Source organism: Podarcis melisellensis (genome assembly GCF_964234715.1).
Source record: "Podarcis melisellensis genome assembly, chromosome: 1".
In the NCBI taxonomy this organism is placed as follows: domain Eukaryota; kingdom Metazoa; phylum Chordata; class Lepidosauria; order Squamata; family Lacertidae; genus Podarcis; species Podarcis melisellensis.
The window spans coordinates 15,477,578-15,499,700 of record NC_138528.1 but is presented as its reverse complement, the minus strand read 5'-3'; the positions used below and the strand labels follow the sequence as shown (position 1 = coordinate 15,499,700).

The 22,123-nt window shown below is 39.5% G+C and overlaps 1 protein-coding gene across 1 annotated transcript in view; it reads left to right on the top strand.

Moving 5' to 3' along the window:
* The window catches only part of WDR20 (WD repeat domain 20), a 50,624-nt gene extending 29,120 nt beyond the window's left edge, over nucleotides 1–21,504 (top strand). The window contains exons 2-4 of the mRNA XM_081911926.1: nucleotides 3,926–4,108; nucleotides 7,556–8,836; nucleotides 20,686–21,504. Coding sequence (XP_081768052.1) covers nucleotides 3,926–4,108; nucleotides 7,556–8,836; nucleotides 20,686–20,739 — 1,518 coding nt within the window. The 3' untranslated portion in view covers nucleotides 20,740–21,504. The remainder of the gene's footprint in view (nucleotides 1–3,925; nucleotides 4,109–7,555; nucleotides 8,837–20,685) is intronic.
* Nucleotides 21,505–22,123: the final 619 nt, after the last annotated feature.

The window sequence follows — 22,123 nt, the reverse complement described above, 5'->3', positions numbered from 1 at the left end:
CTGGGTTTACATGTTTGCTGGGCTTTCCCGCAGAAGCCAACAGAGAAATTCATTCCATTGAGGCTGCGATCAAGCGGCAGCCGAAGAAACGGCAAATAATAATAATTAATTAATAATAATAATAATAATAATAATAATTATATCCCGCCCATTTGGTTGGGTTTATTTATTTATTTATTTTTATTTGTATGTGTGCACACAGACTATCACTATTATCTCACATTAGTACAGCCCTCCAGTGTGCTAGTGGCCAAAATTGTGGAACCTTCTGGAAAAAACGTATTTGCGAGGTTTGATGGCTCATAACACCACTTTGTTTTGGAGTAATACCAGTGCTTTTTTTTCTGTGGGGACGCATACCCCTAAACATTTTGTGAATTTAATGGGAGAAGAAATTCACTGTATTTATCTTTTCCGATTTGAACTGTATTTATTTCCCCCCGGTGGTGATTTTCTTGAGTCAATATGAGAATGCCATTAAACATTTTTTTAGAAAAAAAGCACTGAGTTATACCATAAAATTATATATCAGTGGGAAGATAATTTAATGAAGAATGTAATGCAATAACTTTTATGAAGGATTATTTATTTATTTATTTATTTATAATAGATATTTATTAAGGTTTTGCAAAACAGAAACATAAGTAAAACAGACATACAACAAAAACAGATATATCAAAAAAGAAAAAGAGAAAAAAAAGAAAAAATCCAATTTTTTAACTTCATAACTCTATAACCCTCTTTCCTGACTTCCTCACATCTCCCTTTTTTGTGTTCCCCTTTACTCAATCAAGTTCTTGAGTCAATATGAGAATGCCATTAAACATTTTTTTAGAAAAAAAGCACTGAGTTATACCATAAAATTATATATCAGTGGGAAGATAATTTAATGAAGAATGTAATGCAATAACTTTTATGAAGGATTATTTATGACAACAGCAGCCATAAAGAAGAAATGTGAAACACACAGAAAAAATGAGATATAAAGGTTAAATTGCCGTGTTGGCACTTTGTGATAAATAAGTGGGTTTGGGGTTGCAGTTTGGGCACTCGGTCTCTAAAAGGTTCGCCACCACTGATATAGTATAATTGGTATTGTTACCTTGAAAGCCATGTTCCCTGTCCACAGGAAAACAGAAAATTAGAGTTTACAACAAATCTGGGTGAAGTTTCCAGTAGTTAGAATGAAACCTCTGTACACAAATTAGAGGGAAAGGCAAGTGCACATAAAACAAATATTGTTCCCAAGCCATTTGGAATTCAGTTTTCTCCTATAAAGGAGGTAGAAAATAAACTCATTTGCTTACCTTATGCTGCCTCACGGGAAAGCCTAAGGCTGCAATCCCAACAATAATAAGTACCATTGAATTCAATAGGACTTTTGAGTAGACATAGGTAGGCTTGTTCTGTTAAACACAGTTCTTTTAATATATTTGCCAACTGCTTGTTCCGAATATCACAGCCTTTAAAGTCTACTTGTGATTAAGTTCCTAATACATTATATTTAAGATCTTAGTTTAAATCACCAAAGGCAGCAGAGATTGCTGTTGCTGCACCAGGTGTTGGGTCTTTGACCTCAAGGCCACTCTCTCCCAACCACAGAGAGGTAGGTCAGCAGCCTCCCAGCTGTTCTTTCCACTGCCTTAGGATTGTTCTCAGGATGTCCAAGTTAACACTATGTAGATTAAGTATTTAATTTACTTGTCAGCTGTATAATTTGTACTAAAAAGTATTAAGGACGCTATTGCCACAACTGTCTCTTAATAGCAGGGGTCATATGGAAAAATACACCTTCCACAATTCAGTTAGTTCCATTGTTGACCCTACTAGAATAATACATATTAACATTGCTCTTGTAATCTTTAAGCATCTTCATGATGGACAATAAAGATGAAACTAGATGTTAGGCTTGACAAAGATTGCAGAAACCTTGTGTTGAATTGTTGCATCTCTCTCTAATGCTCAGGCACATTTACTTATGACATATCACCATGCACTAGTTATTTAAAATATTTGTATCCCACTCTTCAGCCAAAAATGATTCCCGAATGACTTACAAGATCAATAAAAAACAATGCAGCCCCCGCTCTGGGGCTTATAATCTAAGGTATGATACAAAAGGAAAAAGGAATGTGAGTGGAGGATGCAAATGTTTTAAAAGTAGAGTGTTGTAATGACCCAGTTAGAATGGAAACAGTTTGGAGGAGCTGGTCTTTCAGCACAGCAGATCGTGTGGCCTTGCTTTCCATTTTCCCCTCTGCTACATACAGCCTGATAGAATGGCTGCTGCCATGGCATAGTTGAGAATCCAAAAGACAGCTAGTTCCTCTTAGCAGAGCCAATGGCTCTTCTCTTTCACTTTTCTTCTTCCCTCCGCTGCAGCCTGTTGGAATGTGAGCTTCTCTGCCGATTCATTCATGGCAGCCAGTGGTGTGCCTCATGTGCAAATTCATAATGTGATGGCATAGTGTTATGGGCAAGAGAGATTCAATTTATGAGAAGTTGGAGAGCTTAACATGGAGCTGCTATTTTATTGTGCCAATGCCACACTGAACATTAAGTCTTTTTCTACCATATGTTTTAGGTAGTCCTACTGCATTGACTTGCGTCTGAGACAGTGCTAAGTAACTGTCCCACCAGTTCACGGGTTAATGCTTGTGCAACAGTACTTTTCTCCCATCTTCTCTCCCTAGGTGTTCCCTGCATCCTCCCCAAATGTACTCGTGAGGGTTGTGAGAATCCCCAGAACAGATTTAGGGGCACATGGTTCAGGTCCTGTGGGGGCCTGGTACAAATTGGCCTAAATGGAAGATGCAGAATTATCCTTTCAACAGGCTGATAAAATAGATTAGACTGGTGGAGTGACCTATCTGGGGTACCTGATGAACCTCATAGCCTTCAAAACCAGAAGCTCTATGCCATTGCACTACTCTTCTGTGATAATGGATAATGACTCTGATGACCAGAGATGAAGCAGCAATGCATTTCACGTAGAGCATGAAGCTTATTGGCACACCACTTAATACAGCGGAGTTACAGATTCTTGGAACATTTTGCTTCAAACAAGGATAGCCACCTGCCAGCAGTTTCATGTCATCCGAATCTTGTACTAAGGTGTTAATATACAGTAAAACCTTTGGTCCACTATGTTTACTTGTAAGGGAACTTCTTGTTAAGGAATTGAGATATCCATTGTTGTTGTTGTTTAGTCGTTTAGTCGTGTCCAACTCTTCATGACCCCATGGACCAGAGCACGCCAGGCACCCCTGTCTTCCACTGCCTCCCACAGCTTGGTCAGACTCATGTTTGTCGCTTCAAGAACACTGTCTAACCATCTCATCCTCTGTCATCCCCTTCTCCTTGTGCCCTCCATCTTTCCCAACATCAGGGTCTTTTCCAGGGCGTCTTCTCTTCTCATGAGGTGGCCAAAGTATTGGAGCCTCAGCTTCACGATCTGCCCTTCCAGTGAGCACCCTGGAAGGACAGATCGTGAAGCTGAGGCTCCAATACTCAGATATCCATACTCAGTTGCAACTTCTTTTAATTTTTGAATGTGCTGCCAATGTGCATGTTACTGTGTAATGCTTTCCATGAATGCATGTGCTGTCCGACTGGGAAGCCCAGGTGGTGCCAACTTTTGATAGACTGTGTCCATTTCTGAAGAGGTCAGTACATGAGTGACTAGATATATTTCGGCCTCCTGATGACTCTCGACTATACAACTCTCGACTATACAAAAAAAAAATTGCTGTTCCTTTAATACATGATTTCCAAATGGTCTACTTAAAGTTAGTTGCTAAACTCTCTCTGGGTTTTAATCCTGCATTGTTGCCACAGTTGCTACAAACATCAGACTTGTTCTATTGTAGAGCACACTAGCGTACCGTTATATTCATTGCTAATCTTATTTTCAATCTTTTTGCAGGCTGCTGACTTGAGTAAACCAATAGATAAAAGGATATACAAAGGAACACAACCAACGTGTCATGACTTCAATCATTTAACAGCCACGGCAGAAAGTGTTTCTCTACTAGTGGGCTTCTCTGCAGGCCAGGTGCAACTTATAGATCCTATTAAAAAAGAAACTAGCAAATTATTTAATGAGGAAGTAAGTGGATACCGTAATCTTGGTGCATGCAAACGTTTATTTTCTTTTATGAGTTCTCCATATGCATGTTTGTTTTTCCATTTGAAAATAGTCACCTTGGGGGGAATACTAGGGGAAGCCTTTGAAAATGGGAAAGCACATTTATATCACATTGTGTGAGAGGGACTGTATCACAGTAATGCACCATGGAAGAGGTGGTGGTTTTTCTCACACCCTCAGTTTATCACCATTTGCTTATTGTCAGAAGACTGGAGTACTGTATGGGCTATAGCAGTGCACTTAAACTGTGGGAAGCATTACATCTGTATCATCTCCTAATCCAAGGGTGGCTAACACTCAGGTTGACTCCCAAAGGCCCAACAATTTTGCCTGTGGCGGCAAAAAAATAAAAAATAAAGTAGACACAGTGCTGAAATGGGTTGACTCTACCATTCTATGATTGCATGAACTGTTATATGGAATGCTCTAGACCTATTTCAGTTAATATTAATGCTTAAAGGCTTGCATATTTGCAGAACATAAATTTCTTAGTTCTTGGTTTACCTTCGAGCTTGGACAGCTGCATCCGAAGAGCTCCTTCAGGAGAATTGCACTCAGTGGTTTCTTAGCTTGAACAGCTTACTGCTTTGCAGCTTTCCTCAATTTCAAGTATTTTACCATGCAATGAAACTGGCACACATACATACCAGCCTTTGCATGCCCAAGACAGTTTTGGAACCATGAAACTTTTTGGGACCATGAAAGTGATTTTTGGATTGCTTAGTAACTATTCTAGAGGGGTGGGTAATTCATAATGTAAGACAACTGTGCCCAAACACCTCCCCCAGTTCTCCTTTTGTATACAAGGCAAGATCACAGAATCGTAGAATTGTAGAGTTGGAAGGGACCACAAAGGTCATCTTGGCCAACTCCCTGCAACGCAGGAGTCTTTTGCCCAACATGGGGCTCGAACCCATGACCCTCAGATTAAGAGTCTCATGGTCTACTGACTTAGCTATCCCAGATCATCAGCTCTCCAAAGATGGATCAGCACAATTTGGACAAAATGCGCTGCAACTTGCTTTAGGTATAGTTTATCGTTCATTGCAGTGGTTTGTAAAGAAAATACAATGCTGTGAGAGCAGTTGTAAGTCACAAACCTTGTTCCACAATTTTGTACTGGCTTTAATGCCTTGTTACTGATGATGATAGATAATAATAATAAAAAAATGTGGTGCAACTTGAAAGAAGCACTTTTTTCTTTTAACTTGTTGAGGATTAGTATACCATATGATGGTGCGATGTTTGGCTGCCAGATTTTTAAAGTAGAGAGATCTGCAATTTAATTTGAATACAAATTCTACTTTAAAGTGAGTCTCTAAAATCTGATGCTTAAAGGTCTTGCCTTCTATCCACTCATAAATATGCTCAGCTGTTTGCTATAGCAACTCAGGTAGTTGCAAACACATTCAAAACACATTTGTGCATTTCTAGCACCTGTGTCAGTAAAATCATTAACTGGAAGTCTTAACACTGATTATGACTCAGTCAAATTATTCTAGAAGGTGGATCCTTGCGTATCCCTGAATATAAACTGAGTTGGGGTTTTTTTGGGTCCTGTTCTCATGAATGTCAGCCAGACCTATAAAACCTTCTTTTGTTTCATTGGCTGAAAATGTTTCACTTTTTGGGGGTTCAGGAGGCATATTCCTGAAAGTGGTCACCTTAGTACAGAATATGGTGGACTTTGGGCCGGGCATGTTTTTTTCTTTGACGTTTGCTGAGACAAGAGTAGTAAAAGAACTCTGCATCTCACTATAAATTTGCTAGTTTGGATCCTATAATAAGTTGACATAAGGATGCTTACAGGAGACTTTCTCATCTTCTCCTGCTACCGCCCACGTGAGAAAAGACTCTCCAGAACAATGTGAGATGGGGAAATGTGTGTTGGGGGTGGCATCTTCTGTGGGGAGGGGTAATTGCTGATAATTGGACTTGGATCCCAGGATAAGCTTTAATGTAAGGGGTTTCACAAAAGGAAAGTGTCCTGTTCTCTTCTTTATTATTAATATTACCATCTTTCTCTCACCCACCGTCACGCCAGGGAAATGCAAACCTTCTTTGCTTCTACTGACTACAGGTTATCAGGGTTCCATTAGCCCCCAAACCTCAGCCCACCTTATTCAGCAGGTTCCCCTGAAGCCCAGAGGGGAAATCAGCATTTGCCAGCCTCCTTCCATGGACTTCTCTAGACCATCCCAGCATTTTCTAGCTACAGCTGCTCATTTAACCTATTGTGCATTGTACACAATTTGTCCCGTTGATGTATATCCTATATTGAACAAGACAGGGCAAGAACTCTAGGATGGAGTTTTCACATTTCATAATTTGATGGGGTTTTTTCCTATAGTCTCCAAGGATTATTGAAATTATATTAAGTGTTTTCCCTCAGTGAGCAGCCTTTACATCACTGTACTAGTGAAAAAGTATTGTATCATAAATTTTGGTTAAATAAATAAAATAAGTTGTGTCCCAGTTGAAGACATACTACAGTATTCCAGAAAGGGAAGGATATTTAGTTTTATAGCTGGTTACAAAAAAAACACCCTGGTATTACTGTTATTTGCTTCTTCCCTTTTTTTGTTGTGATGCTTGAATGGCTTAGGTTGGCAGAATAATGATAAAACCCACAGAAGTGCCATTACTATCACTTAAGGATAATGAACCCACAGGCTAAATTGCATTGGTTGTGCATAAAAGCCCAGCACAGGTAATTGGAAGGTGGAATCCGCAACTGAAAATCTCTTCCATCTATTGTAACTAATTACCTTGAATGTCTAGACATCTTCTACACAAAAGCAAAGCAGTATTTGTTAAGTGGCTCAAATATTTTAACTTTCCCAGATACTAGATCTCTCTTCCCCATCCTAGGTCCAGACTGTCAAAGTATTTTTTAAGTTGAGCATACTTTGCAATTGCCATTATTTTTGTTGAAATAACATCATCTTCCTTCCTATTTTCACTTCAGTAAGGTAGAGCTATAATACCTAAAGTGGTCCCATTCTACTAAATTGCTTCTTCTCTTCTGGATCCTTAAAGCCAGGTTCCTTTTTCCAAGGACGAATTAAGTGGTTGTCTTTTCAGGGTCCCCCCCCCCAAATCTATGTCAGATTCAGATTTGATGAGTAAGTTCTTCCCAGAATGTACACAGCCTTTCTTTTTTTTCATTGAACTGTGTTAAGGGAGGCTTGCCACAAATCATGCTGACCATTGTAATGTTACTCCAGATCTACACGGGGTAAGAAAAGCACACAGTAGCTTAGAACTGAAGTAGTCATAAGCTTGTTTTCTGCAAGTAGAATAACTTTGCGTATTAAATGCCGACTGGCAGAAAGTTAATTACCTTGTTAAATGAAAAATCAAAACTGAGATGACTCTGATGTGTACCTTCTTTCCTTTGTTTTCCAGAGACTAATAGACAAGTCCAGAGTAACTTGTGTAAAATGGGTTCCTGGTTCAGAAAGCCTCTTCCTAGTAGCTCATTCCAGTGGCAATATGTACTTGTATAACGTGGAACACAATTGTGGTACCACAGCCCCACACTATCAGCTACTCAAACAAGGAGAAAGTTTTGCAGTCCATACATGCAAGAGCAAATCTACACGAAACCCTTTGCTTAAATGGACAGTAGGTGAGGGGGCCCTGAACGAATTTGCTTTTTCCCCAGATGGGAAATTCTTGGCATGTGTAAGCCAGGATGGCTTTCTTCGTGTATTTAACTTTGATTCTGTGGAGTTGCACGGTACAATGAAAAGCTACTTTGGAGGGCTGCTGTGCGCATGTTGGAGCCCCGATGGCAAATACATCGTGACAGGCGGAGAAGATGACTTGGTGACTGTCTGGTCTTTTGTGGACTGCCGAGTGATAGCTAGAGGCCATGGACACAAATCCTGGGTCAGCGTCGTGGCCTTCGATCCGTATACCACTAGCGTAGAAGAAAGCGACCCAATGGAATTCAGCGGCAGCGACGAGGACTTCCAAGACCTTCTTCATTTTGGAAGGGATCGAGCAAACAGCACGCAGTCTAGGCTATCTAAAAGGAACTCTACGGACAGTCGTCCAGTAAGTGTCACATATAGGTTTGGTTCAGTGGGCCAGGACACGCAGCTATGCTTATGGGACCTAACAGAAGATATCCTCTTCCCACACCAACCCCTCTCGAGAGCAAGGACACACACAAATGTCATGAATGCAACCAGCCCACCTGCAGGAAGCGGTGGAGCTAATCCAGGCAGTAATGGAAACAGCATCACAACACCTGGGAACTCTGTGCCCCCTCCTCTTCCACGGTCCAATAGCCTTCCACATTCTGCCGTCTCCAATTCTGGCAGTAAAAGCAGTGTCATGGACGGCGCCATTGCCTCTGGCGTTAGTAAGTTTGCAACCTTATCACTACATGATCGGAAGGAGAGGCACCACGAAAAAGACCACAAGCGAAACCATAGTATGGGACATATATCTAGTAAGAGCAGTGACAAACTGAACCTAGTTACTAAAACCAAAACGGACCCAGCAAAAACTTTGGGAACGCCCCTGTGTCCCAGAATGGAGGAAGTTCCTTTGTTAGAGCCTCTTATCTGTAAAAAGATAGCACACGAAAGACTGACTGTGTTAATTTTTCTTGAAGACTGTATAGTCACTGCTTGTCAGGAGGGATTTATTTGCACATGGGCAAGGCCTGGTAAAGTGGTAAGTTTTAACCCTTAATGCTGCATCAAAGAAGTAGAACTTGAATAGGTAGTTTTTCTCAAAACATAACTGAATGTTGAATATAAAATTTCTTTATGCTTAATGTACAAAAGAAAAAGAAAAAAAGAAAAGATTATTTCCTCAGAGCCATACTTTTGGATACTGCATGCCATATTTCTGAACGATTTGAAGTGTCTGGCCCAGGTAAAGTTCTTTTGAAATACCGTTGCCTTCCAGCTGGAGAAGTGTTGTGTATCCAAAGTGTCCGTGATAGTTTTCCTATATTTTCAAAAGCTATTTTTGTATAACATGATTCAGACAAATCTTTAAAAAAATCAACTAGTGAGGGTAGAATTGTAAGGGCATTCAGGATATCGGATTGGTTGCAGCTTGGGTGAGCTGTAGCTTTGCATAACATGCATTCTGGGTAAATTGAAGTTGGAACACTTATTCTGACAGGAATCCATAAAACAGGGTCTGTTCTCACTTTTTTTTCCTTTCCAAAAGTTAGTCTCTTCTTCCTTCGGTGATCATCTCAAGAGCAGTTTTTAGTGTCGCCATTTAAAATTTGAATAAACTTGGTATTAAATATACGTTGTAATATTCTGATCTTTAATATCAATCTTCTCCAAATATGTAAGGTCACTTTTTTTTTAAAAAAAAGGCTTCCTAGTGAATTGTATCCCTTACTCATTTCTACCCCCTAATCACTTTACAGAACGTTTGTGTTAAAGGTATTTTTAATTCATGCATTTTTCATTAAATCCACAGGCTTAAAATGTGGCACTAGTGATGTCTTCTTTCATGTTAAGAAACTGAAATTATCTATTTAATATTTAGTACTTTCTACTGATAAAAATTATTTTGCCTTCAAATACTCATGGGCAATTTGCAGGCTATGGCCAAGCTCCAAGACTTTTGAGGTGGCTTTTGGGCATGCAATTTGGTTGACTTGGGCTTGCTCTTCTCAGAGGGGGCTCCCCAAAAGCAACCATTAAGGGTTGGGGGGATCCTTTAATTCAGAACCCAACACTGTGTGAGGGGTTAGAGCTGCAAGCAAAGACTTGGGAAGCCCAGTGTGTGCATTGGAATGCACACACGGATTCTCCTGATCTCTACCTATGATGGATAAACCAGCAAGAGACCCTAAATGGCAGCTGGTTATTTTCTGTAGATCTTCCTGAAGGTTCCTAAACTTGGTTCCTAAATCTTCCAAAACTTGGAAAGTGTCGTTGAGAGTTTCTGAAGTGCATCTGTTTTACAAAATTAACACTCTTCCAGTAGACATTAATGCCCATTTTGACTGTAAAGATTCACAGCTTCTCTAAAATATGTAATAATTGGATATTTTAAGTGAAATCTTATCAAACATGTTCTGGTATGTAATGTCACCTGTATGCCTTATCTTGGATAGACAATCTGGAAAAATACGGCATTGCTTTTCGTGCAGGGGGAATAGCAAATGGTAAGGATAAAGGACAAAACTGTCTATGTTCCCAAGTGCTAAAATCATGGAAATGTGTGTATTTCTGTGCCAGGGGCCAAACAGTTTTGAAGGTAATTTTGCAGATGTGCATTGCTGAGCTATCGTTGGTAGCTATCCAAGCCCCTCTGCTTACTATATTCTAAAGTAACTTAACATTCACCCTTTGGCTACTTGCATTTCTATTAAGTAAAAATTCTGCAAAGAAGTTGTGTTTAATCGGTACAGGCCGTAACTTGCACGCAAATGACAATTTGATTTGGAGCACATTTCAAATATTTCAGAGATAAGTATGCAGTACCAAAAGCTAGGATTTCTATATTTGGCCAATGCGGAAATCTTTAATTAAAGGTAAGTTTCATGCTGATGTTGTTCACTAGGTCTTTGAAAACTAATATCACACACTGATGTAAATGCCATATTGTTTAGGATGTGTTTATTTAGAATGGGTTTCAAATTATTATTATGCTTTATTTTTGCAGTCGGTGAGCTCACTCAGCTGGCCTAAATTAGCAAGTTAGGTGATATGTTTACATGGCTCTGGCCAAGAAAGTCTTTGTTCCAGAAAGGTGTTAATAAGCACCATTTTCGTTCTATAGGAGAGCACTTACTAAACTTTATACTTATTTAATGAGTCTTCAGAAACACTCATGGTAACATATTTCTTTCCCTTGGGTTATACACTGCATATGTTAGTCTTGCCTATAGTTTAGTTCCGTAGCTTTTAAAGAGTTTAAAGCTGCTACCTTCCCGCGTTGACATTTCTCTCCCAGACTCCTCGAAAAGTACTTCCATTGCCCTTTACCTCTGCTGAATTTGTTTCCCACCCACCCTTTGGCAGAGGATCTCAGTTGGAAAGAAGGGCCACAAACTTCCAGTTTGAGGAGCAAATGGGCCAGAAGACTCAACCAGTTGCGCAGTCTGAAACCTCACTGCTACTGAGCCAACCCTGTCTTTTTCCTTCCTCACCTGTCTGTCTGCCAGGCTGATGCAGTCAGGAAAGCAAATGTTATTTTCTTGAGAAGAACAGGGTTCAAATAGGCAGGGACGGGTAACCTGCGGTATTCGTTTTAGGCTCCCTTCAGCCCCAGCCATCATGGCTGATGGTTGAGGACGATGGGAGTTGTAGTCTGACCACACCTGGAAGGCCGCAGGCTAACCCATCCCTGGTACGGACAGTCCCTCCCTAGAATAAACAGCTTTTGTCTGGCTGATACCTGGCTAGACTTGAGTCTCAGAGACCCATAGGGCAGAGGAAGCCAATGTAGTGCCCTGCAGATGTCACTAGACAATATCTCCCCCCATCACCGCCATAGGGCACAGACAGACTCGCTGCCGGGTTGGAGCAAGAAGATCTACGCTACAAACATTATGACCTCCGTGTAGCATTCGCACCATGTCTTGAGCTTCCTTAACTTCCTTTCTCTTTTGAAATGCTACTTAAAACACAAGTTCAGATCTAAAGTACCATGTTCAGCAGAAAACATGGGACAAGCCCATGTTGCATACCGCAGCAACATTTTAGAAGTGCACTAATTTGTGGGAGAAACTACCTACTCTACAGGAAACAAAACTTCTCAGTAATGACTTTGTAAATATATATATATATATATATATATATATATATATATATATATATATATATATATATATATATATATATATGCTGTACTACTGGGAAAGACAAAACTGCTTATCTATCTCTCGGCCATTTCCTTCCTGATTACATCGTATGGCAGAGATGGCAGGAAAGCTTTTGCATTTCTTTTACAGTGCTACTGTCACACATGGAGGTGTTGCTTTCAGTAGCAGGCTAATCTGCAGCCCTCCAGGTGCTACTGGACTGCAGCTCCCATCAACCCCCATGCAGCAGAGCCAAAGGCTGGGGATGATGGGAGCTGCAGTCTAGCAAAACCTATAGGGCCAAAGCATTGTTATCCCTGATCTACAACCCCTTGTAATTTCAGGGGAACTTGCCACTACTTAACCGGAAAACTCATGGTAAGAAAGAGTAGACAACTGCAAATGAATACAGTAGTTGAGTGAAATGGCAGCATATACCCTGGCTGAGAAAATGTGTTACCACTTTGTACAACAAAATGCACATGAAATTTAGAATATTTATTTGAACTATATTGTACAGGGAAAAATCTAGAGTTAAATTATAGAACGTCCTTTAGTTTTCCAATAAACAGGAACTATATAGTACAGCATCATGTTTAAATGAGTTCTATCATTGCTGTTTTAACAGACATTTTGTTTTACTATTTGGGCATGGGAAGACGTCACGTTTACTACTAAATCTTCATTGGCAAAGGGCATTTCATTTGTTAGAACTGAAGTATAAAGTGCTGTTGGGAAGTACTATCTTATTTCGTTTGACTTAATTTTAAATTCAGGGATGGTTAGGAATTGCTAAATCAGTTCTTGATTTTGAGGTTGCCATGATATAAAATGAAATATATTGAACCATAAACACTGCAAACGGGAGTTGGGATTCCTTGAAATATTGCCATGCAAAGTTCTCGGGATTGGTGTTGGCTTAGTACACCAGGTTAAAAAGCTGCCCAGTTGAGCTTGGGCCAGTTACTTCTGTGAAGCCAGGAAAGAGTAATTGCCTTATTATGTGGGTGTCCAGATTAGGAGGGAAAGATTCTTACTAAAGACTTTTCAGAAATGCTTGATCTTTTGGAACTCAGTTATGTACTTGAAAAGACTGTATATGTCTCCTCCTACCACGTTAAAGCTACTAAATTTGCATTTAGAATAACTGCTGGCCTGCTTGTGTTCTTAAAGAAAGAAAACCAGCTAATTTACTGTCACATAACTTGTGTAAAGTTTAAAAGCGAGACTTTTTTCCTGCATTTATGAAATCTGTATACATGAATTTGTTAAGATTGACACGTTAGGTGATACTGTACAAAATTGTAATGATATAGTGAAAAAAAATCAACAGTAAAATTCATATGTATTTTCTTTATAAACGTCCATCTAATTTCTTGACAACTTGAATAAATTTCATAAGAGCCTTTCTAACATAACAAATTGTTAAACTAAATTGACTGTTGCAATAATAATGAAGCTTTAATAAGTATTGTTATATTTATAATTTTAAAAAATCATGTTTGTTTCATACTGCTTATTTTTTAGCGTTTTATGTCACTGTTTCAGCTGAAGAACCCTACTAAATACTTGACATTACAGAATAATTTACTGGGGTTGTCCTCTGTATACTGACATTAAATAAAAAGTGTGACTGAACTGTAAAATGTAGATAACTGTCAATAGTGCTTCTCATGCCTGAAGTTCTAATATTGATCTTCCGCAGTTAAGACTTCTATGCAGGAAGAAGCATATTCCTGAACAAAAAATGGCCACCGTGAAACTGCTGCCTCTGTAACTGCCATTTTTATAAATGACCAATGTACAACCTCTTATTTCATACAGTTTTCAGATGTCAGCTTTGACCTACTTATTTATATTGATCTGTCATAATTCATGTCCATTTGAACTGTCATAGATACCATACTGGATTGTTATATGACTTAAATGAGAAAATATGCAGTGGGCGTGGTTAAAATGGGTGTTTCTAGTTTAAATAACGGGGAATTGTGGGAGAAGGTAAGATGATGATGTAAATCCATTAAACAACCAATGGAATGGAGAATTGATGCCTTTTGGATTCTGCAGGAGCTCTTTTGTTTATCAACAATGCACGTTAACGTTTAAGCGCTTTAGGGGCTGCTCACCAGAATGAAGTGCATAAAAGGACAACCCGAGGCTAACTTTAAACACAGATTCGTGCAACTCTGAAGTGTTTGGGTAATGTAGGCTGCTGATACTGCAGGATATGCTGGCAAACTTTAATTCAAATTTGGTTAGACCACTTGGTTCTTTCTGTGTTCTCTCCAAAAGCAAGAGTTCTTAATTGTATCAGAAGCAGGCATGGTAGTGTCACTAGAAGGTATCTTCCCCAGGCTGGCACGTTGACTATGGATTTGAAAATCCATCTCCCAACTTGGTTTCCAAAGCCATACTTCCTACTACTGTTCGGTTACGTTACTTTCTAGTTACCCAATTCCTTTGATTCCTGTCCATTTGCCTCTGTGCACCAAAGTGGCTTTAAATCTAGCAGTAACCCCCCCTCCCCAAGCTTTATGAAAAAACAGAATGAAAAGGGGAGGGGGTGGAGCTGCCCTTGCTGAAGAGTTATATGACAACTACCTTTGGGTACAGAGTCTGTGTCACAGCAAGATCATGATTTCAGCATATAGCTTTCCCCAGGAAAAGCATTTGAAGATTCTCTACACTGGCTCCGGTTTAATTTTTGAATGGATCACCCCTAATTTTGGCCATCGGGCAACTTAGCTTCCAAACTTGACGAGAGAGACAAGCTCCTCAGTGGGTACGGCAGTTTCTGCTAAATGAGCAACCGTATCCATATCTTGGTGTGAGATCCTACTTGCAGAGAGTATATACCTTGAACATATGAAGGGTATTGCTCCTTGAAGTTTGCTATATTCAGGGTACCAGTATGGTACCCCCCCCCCCAAAATTTCATTTGATTCCTACCTCCATCAGCCCAAGCCAGCCTGGCTGATGGTTGGCGATGATGGAATAAGTAGCACAGCAACATCTGGAGGCACCATGTTAGGTACCCCTGGCAATAGACCTTGTAGAAGTGACATGCAATGCACTAGAGCACGGCGCCCCAACTACTGCCAAATGCTTTTTCGTGTCTCATTGATAGAAGCAGAGTATGTTGCAAAAGGGAAAGTGGATATATTTTAGAAGAAGTCTGGAAGAACTTACATCAATAAGATTATGCAGTCTTAATTTCTGTAAAGAGATTGGGTGGTGTCCAGTGAAGTCTTCCAACAGAAGTAATACATCAGATGAATGGGAGGCAGGCAAATTTTGGCGATTCTGCCTCCCCCTGCACCCCCTAAATGCGTTTCATAGGGCTCCCCATTGTTAACCAGTCTTGAATGGAATAGCTTGTTTTTATTGCGTCTAAAGAGAGCAGCCTTTTTTGTCTGTCAGGTAGCTTTGGCTCTCACTGTCTCAATATTTGTTGCAGTGTGTTATGCAAGGTACCGGTTTCCTCCCTGAGTATTTGCATAGAAGCAATGTTGTTTCAACTTCGTCTGCTTGCCCAAGAAAAATACTTGAATCGTTCTAAGAACCTTTTCCTGTCTTGATGTGCCAAGCATTCGAAAAGAAAAGGTTTATATTGATCATAGTTTGATTTCTTTTTGATAGTTTCCTTGTACAACCTTTCTGAAACAGTCAATTTTCTTTAAAAGCAAACTAGGGAATGATCCTGTCTCCCTTCTGTGGATGGTAGATGAACCCTTTCAAACACTCCGATGTATGTGCAAACAAAAAGGAAAAAATATAGAGAGGAGCTGGACTCCCTCCTTAGACTTAAGGATGGTACCTTAAGAGATTCAAAATGTATTATGCCCTACTTGTTATATTTGATAGAGAAATAGCTACCTTTTCATTCTATCGAGTAAATGATTACTTGAAAGGGATGCCTACATAATAACCATGGAAGGTTGGGCCAGTGAAAATTTATTGATCTGCATATAGTAAGTGTGAGACCTACAGAAAACCTGTCTTCAGTTATTCTACAATGTCTCTGCTAAGCTTCTTTTCTTTCCTATGTGTGACTGAGATATGCATGTAATAGATTTTGTTGAAGCTGATCAATGTCATCTTATAAGAAAACCATTTATTACAGTGTTGATAGTTTCTGTTTCCCAAGCCCCACAAAGCCAAGATATATTTGATCCCTGATTACCGGTGTATCTGTATACTTGGGGCATACTAGCTCAGATGTCAGCTGCACCCCAAGGCAGCTAAATATATTTTGATTCTTCCCTGGTTGGGAAATTTAGGGGAGAAATACATATTAAATAGGAATGATCTACACTATAATAAATGAAAGTCTGTTCTTATTTGGGTTTAAAGCAAACCTTTCTCCAGAGTCCTGCACTATCCAGAAACAGATGAAACAATACCAAAAATACCCATAAGGGAATAATAGAAGAAGAAGAAGAAGAGTTTGGATTTGATATCCCGCCTTTCACTCCCTTTAAGGAGTCTCAAAGCGGCTAACATTCTCCTTTCCCTTCCTCCCCCACAACAAACACTCTGTGAGGTGAGTGGGGCTGAGAGACTTCACAGAAGTGTGACTGGCCCAAGGTCACCCAGCAGCTGCATGTGGAGGAGCGGAGACGCGAACCCGGTTCCCCAGATTAGAGACTACCGCTCTTAACCACTACACCACACTGGCTCTCTAATAGAACACACAGGCTTCAAGTAGTGATCTTTTTCAAACTCTTTACTACTTCAGAGCTGAAATGGGCTACTTTTAGCTTTAACAGAATTAGATAATTGGGGATCTTACAGCTGTTGCTGGGATCCAGCTTCTTTCAGCCCCAGCCAGCATGGTCAGGGATGTGGGAGTTGTAGCCCATAACATTTGCTGTATGGTGGTGGTGGTGGTTGTTGTTATTACTATTACTATTATTATTATTTAAAGTTATTAAAGGAAGCAAAATGGAGCTACAATAATATTTTAACACCCTAGGGTTCCACAGCTTAAACTGCTGTACTCGGGGAGAAGTGAATGGAGGCCGCACACAGTATTTGAGCTAGTTGGCTAAGCGGCTTGAAAACTATAAAGTATGAGAAGTTCTTTATAGATTGCTCCTTGAACAGGCATTAAGTGCTCCTTGAACAGGCCTGTGGTGATGGGGACTGACTGATCAATACAAAAGTTCTCTGGGTGTCAAATTAGTCACGTAGTTCTCTGGACCCAGGCTTTGTGCTGACGGGAGTCACCATTTGTTTGCTTGAATGGAAAGAGTAATAGAAGACAATTAGAATATCATTAAAATTTGCCAACCCTTGCTGAACTAGCACTGCTCAAAGACTGCCCAAATTGCCTTTGAACACAGATGTTTAATTCTTAGTTACTTAGTTTCCATTAGGATCTATTACTGGCAGCTGGCTATCGGAGGAAAAATGAATCATTAAAGTTGGGCTTAGCAATGGCTGTTATCTAGTCTGCCTGTATGTACTCCGCAAGCAAAAGTCCATAGCTCAGTTGCAAACTGGGCCTGCTCTAGATATGTTGTTGCCTGATAGAGCATCAAATGCCCTCTTTCAAGGTACATAGTACCCAAGGCCAGCCAAGTTATTTTGGCACCTGAAGAAGAAAATCCTTCAAGCACTTCTTCCTGGCAGTAAAAAGAATAAGCCGCAATTTCCTGCTCTTTAATGATACTCAAAATCAGGTACTTGAGGTGGATGCTTCACTTTCTCTAATGATCGGGCCAGCCCTGGAGAGAGTTCATGGTGTTTGTATACAGAAGATTCTAGATTCACTGGCAAGCACCTGCAGTTAAAGGATTTAAACTGGATTTTAACAAGTAGAGCTGCTGTTAATCAGAATACTTGGACCAATGGACAACAGTCAGTCATATTTTGCAATTTCCCCCCATACTTAACCCATCTTATGCAGAGTTTAGAATATGATGGCCTCTCTTTTCATTGCTTTATTTTAAAAGGACACACTTCCGGCATTTATTGTTTCATAGATAGTTTTGAATGGGTACATGCCATAGAAGTTCTAAGAAGCCAGAATGCTGGATGAATAAGATCTTCATGCCTGGCAGAAGCAGAACATATTATGCAAATCCAGCAAATAGATGTAATTTCTTCATAATCATACAGGTCACAGAATTCAGCTTCTCTTGGTCCAGAGCTCTTGAGTCAGGCTAGCTGCTCGCAGCCAGCCAATTAGAACTAGCTCGTTCAGAGGCTGTATACTAGTGCTTAAAGAAAATGTTGGGAAAGTTACACACCTCTGACAATTTTTCAAGTCTATGCATGGGGGGGGGAGATCTATTTCCCCATCCAAACACACCTTTGCATTAGGGATATATGTTTGAGTACATTTACATATCCAAATATACATGTATTTGCTCTGCACTACGTTTTTTCAGTGGGATGCATGTGCAGTCACACCATAGGAGATCATGGGTCCGCTGCCTTGGAAATGGGGACATGTTCCCCCTTCTCTCCTCCCCTGCCCCCCAGCAGCGACAGATGAGAAGAAATGGTGGCTGTGAAGAGCTATGGAAATGTGCAGAAATGAAAACTGGAGGCATGAACCATGGGGACTTTGGCAGTGAAAAGTGATCCTCACCAATTCAGCTGAGAGCACCACTACCTACATCTGTCTACTAAGTCAAATTTTGTTGTCAAACTCTGATTATGAACACCTGGGTTAACAGTAAATCATTGATGTTGGATGATATTCATCATTTGGACCTGTGGCCTAACCAAGTAAAGCAATTTGTTTATTAATATTGACATGTATGAGAAACGTAAAGAATATAGTGACCATACAGATATCAGCCACAGAACCGACCGTGTTTTTTAGCTACGTTGATTAAGGGTTGTCCATTAGCATTTATTTTGCCTATTGAATCCGACTTTGGGGCCGTCACTCCTATGACAAGGCAAGTTTGTGCAGATGGTTTAGATCTGACTTCACATTTTTTTTTGCTACTTTGTCCTCTCTCTTGTTTCTAGCTAATGCTATACTCTTTATTCGGAGTGGTGTTTTCTCAAAGGTTCATTTCCCATTTTGAAATCAGCAGTTTTACACATTTTTCTCTGGGACATAACTTCGGTGTGGGGTGTGCTAGACTATGTTGTGCATAACACTGTAATATGAAAAGTGTGTGCCTACTGAAACAGTGGTTAGGCTACTGGGCTTAAAATGAAGACACTTTGAATTATACCCTAGTGCACCCGGAGGAGCTATGTCTTTCTTTCTGTGCTGCTACCTGAAATGTCATCTTGAATAAACTTGGTTTAGACATTTTTAAGAGATGAAAATATCAGGCCAGGTTCTGGTCTGGGTAGCTTGTGTTCTCCAAAGCAGGGCACTTTTGTCCAACCTGGTTTCAAGAGCAGGGAGTATACTTCTCTTTCATAGCGCTTTCTCAGTATTTGGGTCGGACCCCAAAAGAGCTCCTGTAGATTCCGAAGACTTAATTCTACATGACAATTAATAATAATGATTTGTACCCCGCCCATCTGGTTGATCCAACCTGAATTTCACAATATTCAGGTAAGAAAAATATCTGCAAAACCAAGTATTCAAAATGAGGGATTTCCCCCATGCATACTTTAAGTGGAACAACGGTATTTAAGAAACAAAACTAAAAAAAACAAGCACCCAAGTTAGGTGTAGATGCCAGTGTATCTGTTAGGGGAGGGGTGTAATACAGAAATGTTCAGAACCGTATCTCTAAAGCCAGCTTTGCTAGCCTTGCTGATCAGTTTCTGATTGGAGAAACGGTTGCTTAGTGAGCTGCAAATTAAATATGAAACGAGCATTTCCCATTGTTTAAAACTCAGTTTTTAAAAAATGCTAATTGGAAACGTGAGAGTTCACTGCAAGCGCAACCACTAGCTGCAGTTGCTTGTTAGTGATCCGTTTGTGGGTTTCATTAGAGGTGAAATAATTTCCTATTAAAGGGTTGCTTCCCTGCAATGTCTATGTCTGACATAGCAACATTGGTTCTGTTGGCTGGGCAGATCCACAGGTTGGGAAGGGTCCATTATGTCATTTGAAAAAGCAGGGTAATTTTTCCCAACCAGCAGTTCTGCATCCAAGAAACAATAGGCTGCAGCATCTTTCCTTGGCATAGATACAGTGGTTGAGAGGAGCTCCAGGTTGCACTTTGAAACATCTGGCTGAAGAGCCCCTCATGAATACTTGTGTCTTATGGTTGCAAGGTGCATACAGCAGGGAGAGATACCTGTTGATCGTAACCTCCTGGTAAAAGACTTGTGTCACAAATGTGCCCTGTAGCTCACTGACTTTTATGTTTTTAATAGGATAGCTTAACTTTTGCAAGACATGAGCTAAAATCTGATCATACTACGGTCATAATCAAGATTCCTGGGGCCTATTAAAAATGAATACATACTATGGTATAAACTTCTGTGGACTAAAACCCACTTCAAGTTTTATCAGGATACTTCATGTTCATTTTAAAGCAGCAACCATATTCCTTCCTTGCTGGAACATATTACAGCTGCTACACCCCTGGAATTCTAATTATGATCTACATCTTATAAGTTACTTTGAACTAAACTGCTACATAAAGAGCGAAATCGTTCATGTTAAGACGTTCGAACAATGTGATCTATCACTTTGAAGTCATAATATGCAAATGCCACTGTGCACTGAAAGTCTACAGATATATATAGAACTGTTTAGAAAACTAAATGCTGGGTTCTCTTGCTGGATTAATGCAAATTGCTTTGTTTGCAGGGTTTATTGCCATCCCAAAACCAGGCCAATTCTCCAAGTGGAACTGTAGTATAGCCATCACATTTCTGCTAGCAAATCTTTGAACACAGAACAAGAAGTAATGGCAATGGAACCAGGAGCTGCTGTTCAGCCAGGGAGCACCACAAATTCTTAAAGGCAGAGTGTAAACTTGGAGTTATGTGAATCACATAGTGTTTTACAAAAATAATAATGTAATGAATTCTTTTTACAGCTAATATTTAGGCTGATGGCCGAAAGAAGGATTTTTGCTAAAAAATACTTCTTTTGGTGTTGCAGTTAAAAATAGTATAACTTTTCCAGTTTCTCTGTAAAACAAAATGTTTGTTAAATCTGAATAAGTTTAATGGTTATATAAATTAGAACTTCATTGTTGGGTCTTTTTGCACTGATTTTTTTTAATCCAGCAATGGTTAGTCTAGAATGCTCTCATGGGAAATGAAAGTCATTACTTTCTGACTTCATAAATGTAATTCAGGAAGATGAATGCTGCAATCATAGAGGTTCCCCCCTCCCCCCAAAAAAGATTGTTTGCACTTAAATAGCTTAATGCTAGTAGAAAATTACTTTTAAATGGGTGTTTGGACACCCTCTAAAGCTATGTTATGGGGAAAGAGATCCTTTGTATCTATTAAACATTTTATTTTAATAATGTTTTGAGCTACAATCAATCTGTATTATATGTGTAAATAATGTAATTCAGTGATCGGGGGAGAAATGAGTCATTACACTAGTAATTTTCATTTAGGAAAGTGATATTTCTAATTCAGAAAATACACATTAAACTATCTTGAATATGCAGTTTTGTTTATGTTCTGTTTAAATCAAATCAACTGTGATGTAATCTTTTTTTGAATGTAATATTGGCGTGGACATGCAGGGCATATTCATTTTGGAAACACTCAGGTTGGATTCACTACCTATTAAACCAAGCTTGCCCTTTGTTATAAGACATGATAATTCCCCACTATATTCTAAACACTACATCAATTCTTAAAATTAGCCTAATTTTCTAATCAAGGTTAGCCACTTAACAGTAGGACTATCCATTTTTATATATTAGAAATGCAATGTAGCATATTTTAAGGCTAGCATAATTTTAAATGTTGATTTAAAATTCAGTGTAAGAGCAATACAGTGAAATAGGTTGATACAATAGAATAATGTGTCAAACTATACAGTTTATTTTCCAGAAAAAGGCATGTCTTCTGTCAGAGGAGAGATTTGACAGCCTACAAAGTCTAACTGCTGCTTAGTTAGTATTAAACTGATTTTGAACAGTATAAGGACACTAGATTTCAATTCAGTTCTTCACTGGTAGTGGTTCCCAACCTGTAGAACACCCTCCCATCAGATGTGAAAGGAATAAACAACTCTGACGTTTAGAAGACACCTGAAGGTAGCCCAGTTTAGGGTGGTT